At 36.7% G+C, this 11,525-nt stretch overlaps 1 protein-coding gene and 1 long non-coding RNA gene across 4 annotated transcripts; one reads left to right on the forward strand and one right to left on the reverse strand.

Moving 5' to 3' along the window:
- Window positions 1-2,642: 2,642 nt before the first annotated feature.
- yrdc (yrdC N(6)-threonylcarbamoyltransferase domain containing) lies at window positions 2,643-10,096 on the reverse strand. Its single transcript, XM_008431125.3, has 6 exons — window positions 9,817-10,096; window positions 5,061-5,256; window positions 4,804-4,918; window positions 4,591-4,710; window positions 4,364-4,494; window positions 2,643-3,329 (listed from the first exon to the last, which is right to left on the reverse strand). Exons 1-6 carry the CDS (start codon window positions 9,986-9,988, stop codon window positions 3,260-3,262), a joined length of 804 nt encoding a protein of 267 aa, XP_008429347.1. The 5' UTR covers window positions 9,989-10,096; the 3' UTR covers window positions 2,643-3,259.
- Window positions 9,496-11,520, forward strand: LOC145555254 (uncharacterized). Of its 3 annotated transcripts, none has more exons than XR_014091361.1 (5): window positions 9,496-9,561; window positions 10,799-10,916; window positions 10,994-11,037; window positions 11,225-11,323; window positions 11,393-11,520. It is a non-coding gene; the product is annotated as an uncharacterized LOC145555254 (long non-coding RNA). The 3 variants fall into 3 exon arrangements; XR_014091360.1 differs by having other exon boundaries at window positions 9,497-9,561; window positions 10,991-11,037; XR_014091362.1 differs by lacking the exon at window positions 10,799-10,916 and having other exon boundaries at window positions 9,541-9,561; window positions 10,991-11,037.
- Window positions 11,521-11,525: the final 5 nt, after the last annotated feature.

The raw sequence follows: 11,525 nt of genomic DNA on the forward strand, positions 1-11,525 counted from the left end.
GTTGACTGAGATTGTTTTTTTGTTTGTGCATGACTTGATTTGTATCAATTCTCTTAGACTAAGGTGTGGAGTTGAACATTTACTTGAAAATTATATAGAAAACAAATCACATTTATATAATAAGCTGGTAAAAAAATCTAAATTAAGAGCATTCTTAGCCTTTATGTGGAGTAACCATACAATATAAAACTTTAATAATAAAAAAAAAGACAAAAATCATATTCACAAGCTTTGGTTTATGTCAATCCACAAAGGATCAAATGCACCCTTACAGATATTGTCCCATAGCATCTCCATTATGTGCTTCGTGGAGTCTTCAGGAAGGTTACTTAACCTGTGGCAGAAATTATTTAAATTGGTTGGTTTCCTGACACTGATCTGGCTATTGAGCCTAGTCCAAGTGAGCAAAAATGTGGCCTGAAAAATTATGTGCTGCTCTGAACTGCAGCGACACAGCACAGTTGATTAAAGTGGATTGGCATTAAAAAAAAAAAAAAAAAGTTTTAGGAGCAGATTTTCACTGATAAATAGAAATCTTCTTTAAATTGAGAATGTTGAGTACAATACAAATTATTTATATTTGATCAAAAACTTGATAGTATTTCTCATTAGAAATATATAATTTATGGCTCACATGAGTCAATATGAGACTATGGCTAACATTTGAACACTGTACAGTGTTGAGGGGTGACATCATCATGGTGTGGGTTTTACTTCCAGACGCATAGAAAAGTGAAAAAGGACTTCTTTCAAATTCTTGAATTTCACCTCAGCTTAACAGATAGAAGACTGAAACTTGGACATAATGGGGTATCCCAACAGGGTAAATGATCCTGAACACATAAAAAACCTGTATTGGGAGGCACAAAGCAGATCAGGGAGTAGCCATTTCAACAAGGACCTCAGTATTGTTAAAAAAACGATGTGTTGACTTTGTGCCAGGAAACCAATCACATTAAATAAACCCTAATTCTGCCAAGAAAAGTGGTGAAACACTCCACTACAGTTATGCCAAGAGAATGTCGATGGCTACTAAACATAGCTGGACGGACAGTTTTTCTAATATTAGTGTGCATGTAAGAAAGAAATGTTTTAATTATTGGAGATCATCTCTGCCACCACTCATGTATGACGACTGAGAGGTAATTCACCTCGATTCCACATCACTTCTGGTTTTTCTTCATGTTAGCAGAGAGACCTGCTGCCCTGCATTTACCTGATGGTTTTCTTTTCCACCAAAACAGATAAATAGGTGAATTGATCAGCAGTTTCTGCTGAATGCAGACAGCGACACTAATCAACCTGGATTGGAGGTGACATAACACAAGAATATCATCATCAGTTCAATTCAAATTCAAAAACACTTCATTCATCACCGAGGGTAATTTAATTGTTCCTCGGGTAAGTAAAGCTCAGTTAAAGTGTGATTTCACCAAAACATCTATAAATATTTTTATCTTCTATTCAAGAAAAGAAAAAGATGCACAAGACTAACAGTGCCTTTTACTTAGCAAAAGGAAATTTAGTAGCTTATCAGTGTTAAAGGGTTTTTTGCAAAAGAAAAAAAAAATTGGCCAAGGACTTTGTTATCTGTTAAAGGGAATCTTTCTGAATCAGCTGTTTGGGCCAACTTTAGTTTGGCTCTTTAGTGTATTGTTGACTGATTTTCCACAAGGACATCATCATCTACACCTGATGTATGTAACACCTTCTTGTGAACTTTTAAAGTAATCATGAGTAATGTACCTCCAGATTGTCTAAAGGCCTTTCATACTTTTAGTTTACATGTTTTTAACTCATACACTCCAGAAGGTTTGGCTGTTTACGGTTGAAACACTAAACTCTGTCCTAAAAATCCCTCTGGAATAAAATTCCTCTTAACACATTAACCACATTACCGTCAATTTATGAAATGGTAAATTTTTAAATACCGGTTTTCAAGCAATTTATTAGTCATCAATAAAAAGATAATTGGCAAATACTTGGCATACAGCAAATTATTGGCTCTCAAACATTTTATAACAGGAAAAATATCATTAAATGCCAGGATGAACACGGATACTTTGAAACAATAGAACAACAGTAGCTGGATTTTTGTGTTATGTCACACACAAAGTATCCAAGGATACCAGGTGATTGCTTGAAGAACATGGTATAGGTATGTGTTCTGTTTTAACTCAAGCTTTAGGTTGGGTAAGCTGGTATGAACTAAGACTACATTCAAGCAAAATGCAACAAATTTTATGAAAAAATATATGCACAAAATATAATTAGATGGAAAATTCAGAACTGGAATATGAACAAATTTATAACAATTAAAAGTTAGAAAGACGATCATAGTCATCACTGTTCAAGTCAGGTTCACGTCAGGTTCACCGTCTGTCGTAGGAGTTTAACTTTGGCACAGAATACTTTAACCTTTCGGAAATCAAAATGAATAATCCTGCTTGTTTCTTTTGATGCTAAAAAAATGTAAACAACGCTGGAAAAAAATATATATATGTTTTTTGTGAAACCCTGCAGTGGAAATCCATGCGTCATAGGATTTTATTGTCCGTGAACATTGGTCGAGAAATATGTACTTGATCTTTAAAATGTTTGCAAAAATCATTTTAAAGGCTTATAAAGTTTGTAATACACAGTTGAAAGATAAATAAAGCTTTTATTATAGCAATATATTAAACAGATTATGAAATTATGATACAAAAAAAGCCCAGGTCCATTATAGGATGAAAGTAGATAAATGGAAAAAGAGAAATTGGAACAGCATCTAATAGATGATTAAAATTAATAACAATAGAGCAAATTTGAAACTGTCAGGTGTAAAATACCTGTGGCTGAGTTAAAATGAAACAGCTTATTAAAGTCTAATCCTTTCACTGTGCTACAAAGGATAATTTAGGCACACAGTAAAAACTTTCATAACATGAAGAGATTTAAAGAGAAAAACATTAAAGAAGATTCAGCTTACTTAATTTATTGAATTCCTGAATAAACTAAACGGAGACATGTTGAACCTCTACACCACATCATGATCAGTGGTTAAGCAAAAAACAAAAAAAAAATAAAATGCAAAAAGAAAAAGCAACTCTCAGTTTGAGAAGACAGCCACCATCCGCAATGACAGACTTGGGGTTTTCCTACATGTTTTGTTTTCCATGGGAATGTCCAGCTCTCATATTCTTACTTTCCTGAGTTTCTTCGGGTCAGAACCGGTTGTGCGTCTTAGCGTGCGTTTGGAGTGCGTAGGGTTTAAAGGTCATTCCTCCTTTGAGTTCTCTGACAGTCCGTATTTGTGCTCCAACACGTCAAGCGTGGCAGAAAGGGCACTGAAAACAGAATTAGGGTCATTTGTCATTTAACACACCAAGTCCACTTCAGAGGGAGCGTGGGAGGTTTTAGGAGAGGGGGACGGCGATGGAGCTCAGAGTCAGAGAGGCAAAAATAAACACAATGTGACGAGCTGACTCTGTGGTATTTAATCCAAGCTGGCAGGCATTTGTGGGGAGCCTGTAGTAAGCTGAGGTTGTGTTTTATCAGACTAATTAATGTCAAACAGCTGATTAAAGTATGTACTTAACTTTAATTGAAATTCATATTTGCAGCAGGTTTTTACCGAGTACATTATAACAATGTTGTAGTGAATTTTTATGAGAAAATGATATGAGCTCCTTTGTAAAATCCACTCATCTGAAGCCAGTTTGCTTAGTTTAAAACTTTTAGAGCATTGGACCACACTCCATCAATCTGAATTAATCTGCATAAATAAAAAAGGGTGATGTGTTTGGAAATCCAGAAATTATTACTGCAGCTATTACCTAAAATAATATCGCAGAATTCCCACTTATTTCTAGTACTACTAATTATTGCTCAAGACATTTATTGGTACCCCTAGGAAAAATGCATAGAGAGTCTTAAATTCAAGAGTAGCATCTTCTCACACTGGTGAAATGGTAAAATAATAATAATAATAATTTGAGTATATTCATTCACAGAAAATAAATAAATAAATAAATAAATTGTCATCAACAGTGACATTGTTATTAATATTATCCTTGCTGTCAATATTAAACTTTCAACATTGAAGTTGACCATTTCGCTTCATTCAATCTCTGCAGATCATCTCTTCTGCTTCCCTGACTTCTGACTGTATATGTGTTAGGTCTGCGATGGGCTAAATGTTAGCAGAGTGGGGAGCACTTGGTAAAAAGAAGCAAATATTAAGGGTGCTAATCAATGTGACAACCCTATCCCTCTACAGAAAAATCTAAACTTTGAGTAGAGAATGTGGTAGTAGTGAACAAAACTTCTAACATCAATACCTTATTAAAAAAAAAAAAAAAAAGTAAAAACAAAAACTTACCAGCCTGGTCTGATGACTCTGTATTTACCAAGTACCGACAGATCAATCACAGTTGACCCCTGCCGGGTCTCGTCTCCTATTGGTCCTCCATCCACCACCACAGCTAGTTTTGACCAGAGCTCCTGAAACTCCTTTAACAGGGAAACAGCCGTATTCAGCTTACCAAATGCTGCACATGCTTCAAAAAAAAAAAAAAAAAAGAAGGAAAAATAGTTTCTTAGACTTACATGTACTTCCACTGTGCTGGTCGTCGAGCTGATGTTGGCACTCGTCAGCGCCAGTGGTTCCCCACACATCTGGCAGAGGCGCCTCATGAAGGCATGATCAGGAATACGGACGCCTACAAGCTAAGGGACAAAACAATAACAGCTGACGGCCTACATGGACACATCACTTGGGATTCTGTTTAAATGCTTGTCCAACTAAAGAAGGAGACTTACTGAAGTAAAAGGATTGAGATTTGTATTCAGCCTTTCAGATCTTTCAAACACAAGAGTGACGGGACCAGGCAGTAAATCGCCTAGAAGACCCTCTTTCACCTTCACCTTACAGTACCTGCTCAGGAAACAAGATGTCAGTGGTCCCCTACTTCATTAATAACTAAACAGAACATGCAGTGATTTCATGAGTCCAAAAGAGAGAATCAAAGGACTCTCCTGAGTCAGAGTCCAATCAGAACTGAGATCAGCACACTCACTGATAGATATCCCGAATTTCTCCAACACAGATCGCCAGCGGCTTCTGTCCGTTCCGTTCTTTCACTTCGTAGATTTTTTTGACAGCCTCAGAGTTTTGGGCCAAACACGCCAGACCGTAGATGGTGTCTGTCGGCACGGCAACAATGTGACCGTCTTTCAGAGCCTTCACTGTGCAGCTCAGGACTTCGGAGTCATCTGAGGGGAAACAAAACCGTAAGCAGATCTAATCAATAGCCAGATCTACAGCTCTGGTGAAAAGTTTACTTTTGCTTGTCACTGGCATGAATAAATACATTTTTGGGCCTTTATGGGTGCATTGATTCATCTTTTCTTCAGCAAAAGATGGATCATTATATTAACTGTCATTGAAAAATATATACAGAACCACCCCATCGGTTTTTGATTAGTTATCCTATAGCAAGTTGCACCTACACTTTTTATAGCCATTCCCTACTGCTTTCAGTTTGGCCTGAATGGGAATCAGAACCAGTTTCAGACGCTCACAGCATACAGACATTAAAGATAAATATATAACATCAAGATGAAAACAAACAATTTCATACATATATGGGTATGTACACTGGACAACTGCTGGAGCCACGAGTTTCTTCAAATCAGAGTTGCCTTTGATTGTAGATTCATTTTAGTTTTTCTTACAATATTCTATGATGATGATTTTTTTTTATGTCAACATTTAAGAAAATGTAAAGTTTCTTGTTTTATGCTTTCATCCTGTAAAGCATCTTGAACTGCCTGTTACTGAAATGTACTAAAAGCAGATGGGTGACAGCAGTCGATCACATTGTGTAAAATTCACACAGACTCAACAAAATTAGACAAAAGCTGATTGGAAAAACATAGACTCCTCTGATGATCAAATAATAGTCAAAGTTTGCTGTAACAACAACATGAAACCCCAAATCCAGCCTGCCTTGTGTCCATGGTTCATGCTGGTGGTAGCATAATGCTGTGGGGGGGATTTTTCTTGGAACAATGGGTTTAAAGTAGGGCTGTTGTAAACGATTATTTTAGTAATCGAGTAATCTATAGATTTTTCTTACGATTAATCGAGTAATCGGATAAAAACAATTATGAAATAAAATATTGGTAAATCTTCCATAACACCAGTGTTACTATCGGATGTCAACATCAGTCTATTTTTTCCACATTTGAGCTTCCCTACCAGTTACTTTTTTGTAGACCGGGGGAGCAATACGGGATATTTACGGCTCCTCCGTTCAGAAACTCATCTACCAGCCATGTTCCGCCTCCCGTTTGTTCAGACCGGGATGATATAAGTTTATTGTGCGGTTCGTCCGTAAAGCTGCTCTTACCCTGTAAGCATCAACCCTCAGCCGCCCGCCGTGTTCAGTCTCTCCGCTCACCTGTATAAATCCTCCTCAGCTTCTTCCCGCCGTTCAACCAGCAGCTCCGGAGCAGAAAGGCTGCCGAACTCCCGGCATCGCGCCGGTGTTATGCCCAGAAAAGCCCCCCTGCCCAAATTTGCATCCCCTGTCGCGGGAGCGCGCATCGCTCTAAGCTCTCGCATATTGACGAGGAAACGGATAAAAATATGACCGAAGAGGAAATTTTTAAGATATTTGTAACATTATCACGTTTCCTAACCGTGTAATCCCTAATACGGTGGGTTTTATTTCGCAAATTATTTGAAATAAATACGGTTTTTACACTTTTATTGACACATATGAGTCGAACTTTTTTTCAGTCCGTGTCTGTTGTAAACGTTCTCCGCAAATGGTTTGAAATTCTCTGCTTTGTCTTTTGATACCATAACAGTTCAAAAGCATTACAACAGAGACCCATTATGTAGAACATTTTATATCATGCTTCACTTCTAGTCTGTTAATGTAGGAGGAAATGCAACTTAATTTATGAGCCTGAAAATATTGGCATCCGTCTTGTTGATATGAAACGTATAGCATTAGCTCAGAGAACAAGTGTAATTACGTAGAAGAGATTAAATCATTTCAACTCTTTATTTCCCCCAATTAGCACAGGGATGCATGTTTTGGCAATATAGATTTTGAGCCTGCCACAATATGCATCCCTTCTTTATTCCCCACAAATATTATCCTATCGATATAAAACATGTACCAGCAGTTCTTGGAACTACTCAGATTATGTAGAAAAAAATATTTCACTATTAACTCTTGAATTCTTTAAATTAGCACAGGGATGCATTTTTGGACAATATGGATTTCCAGCCTGCCAAAATATGCACCCCTCTCTATTCCCTTCAAATATTATCCTATTGATTTAAAACTTATACCAGCATTTCTTGGAGCTACTCTCATTATGTAGAAATAGTTATTTCATTCTTAACTCTTTATTTCTCAAAGTTAGCACAGGGATGCATTTTTGGGCAAATTTCCAGCCTGCCAAAATATGCACCCCTCTCTATTCCCTTCAAATATTATCCTATTGATTTAAAACTTATACCAGCATTTCTTGGAGCTACTCTCATTATGTAGAAATAGTTATTTCATTCTTAACTCTTTATTTCTCAAAGTTAGCACAGGGATGCATTTTTGGGCAATATGGATTTCCAGCCTGCCAAAATATGCACCCCTCTCTATTCCCTTCAAATATTATCCAATTGATTTAAAACTTATAACAGCATTTCTTGGAGCTACTCTCATTATGTAGAAATAGTTATTTTACTTTTAACTCTTTATTTCTCAAAGTTAGCACAGGGATGCATTTTTGGGCAATATGGATCCCAGTGCTAATTTGAAGAATTGAAGAGTTAAGAGTGAAATAACTTTCTACATAACGAGAGTAGCTCCAAGAACTGCTCTTATAAGTTTTAAATCAATTGGATAATATTTGAGGGGAATAGAGAGGGGTGCATATTTTGGCAGGCTGGAAATCCATATTGCCCAAAAATGCATCCCTGTGCTAACTTTGAGAAATAAAGAGTTAAGAATGAAATAACTATTTCTACATAATGAGAGTAGCTCCAAGAAATGCTGGTATAAGTTTTAAATCAATAGGATAATATTTGAAGGGAATAGAGAGGGGTGCATATTTTGGCAGGCTGGAAATCCATATTGTCCAAAAATGCATCCCTGTGCTAATTTAAAGAATTCAAGAGTTAATAGTGAAATATTTTTTTCTACATAATCTGAGTAGTTCCAAGAACTGCTGGTACGTGTTTTATATCGATAGGATAATATTTGAGGGGAATAGAGAAGGGATGCATATTGTGGCAGGCTCAAAATCTATATTGCCAAAACATGCATCCCTGTGCTAATTGGGGGAAATAAAGAGTTGAAATGATTTAATCTCTTCTACGTAATTACACTTGTTCTCTGAGCTAATGCTATACGTTTCATATCAACAAGACGGATGCCAATATTTTCAGGCTCATAAATTAAGTTGCATTTCCTCCTACATTAACAGACTAGAAGTGAAGCATGATATAAAATGTTCTACATAATGGGTCTCTGTTGTAATGCTTTTGAGCTGTTATGGTATCAAAAGACAAAGCAGAGAATTTCAAACCATTTGCGGAGAACGTTTACAACAGACACGGACTGAAAAAAAGTTCGACTCATTGTGTCAATAAAAGTGTAAAAACCGTATTTATTTCAAATAATTTGCGAAATAAAACCCACCGTATTAGGGATTACACGGTTAGGAAACGTGATAATGTTACAAATATCTTAAAAATTTCCTCTTCGGTCATATTTTTATCCGTTTCCTCGTCAATATGCGAGAGCTTAGAGCGATGCGCGCTCCCGCGACAGGGGATGCAAATTTGGGCAGGGGGGCTTTTCTGGGCATAACACCGGTCATTTTAAGGATGTTTATTGGTCCCACAAAAACGATGAAAACCCGGAATTATCACCAATCAGTAAAATCCCCGCGGGCCGAACTTGAAGATTGGACGTTATGCCGCTAACACGTAGCTTCCGTCAACAACTCAGAGGCGGAAGTCAGAGCTCCGCTCAACGCAAATAATGTTCCGGCTGAAACACGGTGCGCTAAATGATAAAACATAAATTAACGAAGCTTCGAGGCAGGTCAATTTTCCTCGAGGAATTTTAATAATCGAGGTACTCGAATCACTCGAGGAATCGTTTCAGCCCTAGTTTAAAGAACATTAATATCCTTTAAACTACATTATGTATTCTATTTGAGTATTTCTGCTCACCATCTCCATCCCTATATTAGTCACAAAGCTCAAATCATAGCAAACTGGTTTCTTGAACGTGACAATGGGCTCCCAGTGTTCTGTAATAGCTGTGCTGCATATATATGCACAACAGCAACAGAATGGTGATACCATACTAACATGTAACTAAGTAACCACTGAGTATGTATTTTTGTGAATATTCTGATGCCGTGAAACCGTAGCAATATGGTCATCGTGAGAATGGCATATTATTCAAACTAAACACGGAAACAACAGACTGCACGTAATAAAGAAGACAAAGTTATTTCTTAAAAAGTTTATTTCCATTATCCTGTATTATGGTAAGACAAAGGACTACAGTTCATCCTTCATTCATTTTGCCTTCGCAATGCTTGACTGAAAAGGGTACTTTAGGTAAAGAAAAAAACAACAACAAAAATCAAAGTTAGCAACTCTTTCAGAAAGCTAACGTGTTTTTTGGTCAAAAGTATGTGTGTTAGTTAAACTATTCCCCTTCTAGCTACATCTACAACTATCTGTTTATATGAACTGACTGGGATACACTTTTATTCTGAGTGACACGCTGACACAGGTACCTGTTTGGGTCTCTTGATGAACCGTCGGCCCGTTGGAGGTTGGCGGGTACAAGCGGAGCAGTTTAGTCTTCGGTTCTTTACACATTTCGGTTCCGAGTCGAACAGCGACCGCTGAACAGTGAGATCCTCTATATTTGATCAATCCAGCAGCGACAAATCCAAAGGAACGCATAAAATCAAGCTAAGCTGAAACACAAGCGTGATATTCCACTAACCAGGAGCATGTTGATGCCTGATGCAATGACAGAGATTTTCCGGGTTACTCCTCTAAATTATGACGTCACTTTTTTTAAAGGCACAACTGCCTATTTGACTAGAAACAAACTTGATAATTCAGACAAGTTATTTTATTACACTATTATTTTGTTCATATTTTTTAACAACACAAAAAGAACAAAATGAAAAAGAACATAGAAGTATTTTTCAAAGTCAGATAACTATTTAATTATTTATTACCCTAAAATTCACTTATTAAATCCAAGCCAAGATGTCTGCAGAACTGGAGAAGCAAAATTTGATAAGATTAAATTATTTATATCCAGGCCCAAATCTACATTTTTTTCTTCTCCTCCTTGTCCCCTTACGGGCTCCGAACAAAAGAGCTAGAACCCACAAAATAAATAATTCCCCCCCAAATATTTTACATATACGATTTTTCCAATATTGGAAATGAATAATAATAATAATAATAAATAATAATAATAATAATAATAATAATAATAATAAATTATATTATGAGTGTGTCGGTAAGTTACTAAAATAGTGAACTAAATGTGGAAACTTTACATGGAAAAAAAAACATTATAGTTGTAAAAATATAATAGCATTTATTTAAATATATTCCTCCGTTTTTCTTTCTTAAAACAGATCCTAACATTAACCTGCGCGTAGTAGATTGACTGATCATGTACTACTGATGAAATATAATTAATTAAAGTAATTACATTGAATTATATCTAATTTATTGGATTGTTGCATTTAGGCATTGCGTCATCACGCGGTAGACCAATTAGGAAAATGTAAAGCACCTGTAACTGCTTTAATAAATACTGACGGACTAGGCCAGTGAATTATATGTACGGCCATGGCTTCGGACGCAGGTAAAATCAGTTTTCTTCGATAACCAAAATTAAAAGCAGTAAGTGATTTGTCATCGTAATTACGTTTACTTTAGCAGGCGTCGTAGAGGATACTGCTGATATCCTGGACTTGGTGCACCAGGTCAGTTCCAACATTAAGAGATGTCTGTCCAAACTGTTTCAGCAGTACAGGTGAAGGTAAATAAATGGCTGTAATTTTAAAACGACCGTACTGGAGTCCAAGTGTTTAATTATGATTAAAGCTTGCAGGTACTTTAAAACCCAAAATGATGCTATTCATGCCCACAAACAAAATCTCAATGCTGCAGGAAGTCGGTGAAATTTCTACCAGGATGGCTGCCCTGACCGACAAAATAAATATGTGTACCGCTGTCTTGGATGACTTGAAAGCACTGAAGGTCTTAGTGGTGAGTATTTTTTTTCTTGCCCCCAATTCCTTTCTTGCATAACGTCTACTAATGCTGCTTTTTCTGCAGGACAAATCTCTACCGGATGTATACTTGAAGTCACAGCCAGAACCTGGAGAGCCACTCCCCAAAACGTCCCCATGAAATGTAACTGAATAAAAGCTGTCAATCCTGTTGAGTGGCACGCAAAAGTCAAAGCACA

The sequence above is a fragment of the Poecilia reticulata genome, chromosome 16, assembly GCF_904066995.2.
Source record: "Poecilia reticulata chromosome 16, P_reticulata-male-v2, whole genome shotgun sequence".
NCBI lineage: Eukaryota > Metazoa > Chordata > Actinopteri > Cyprinodontiformes > Poeciliidae > Poecilia > Poecilia reticulata.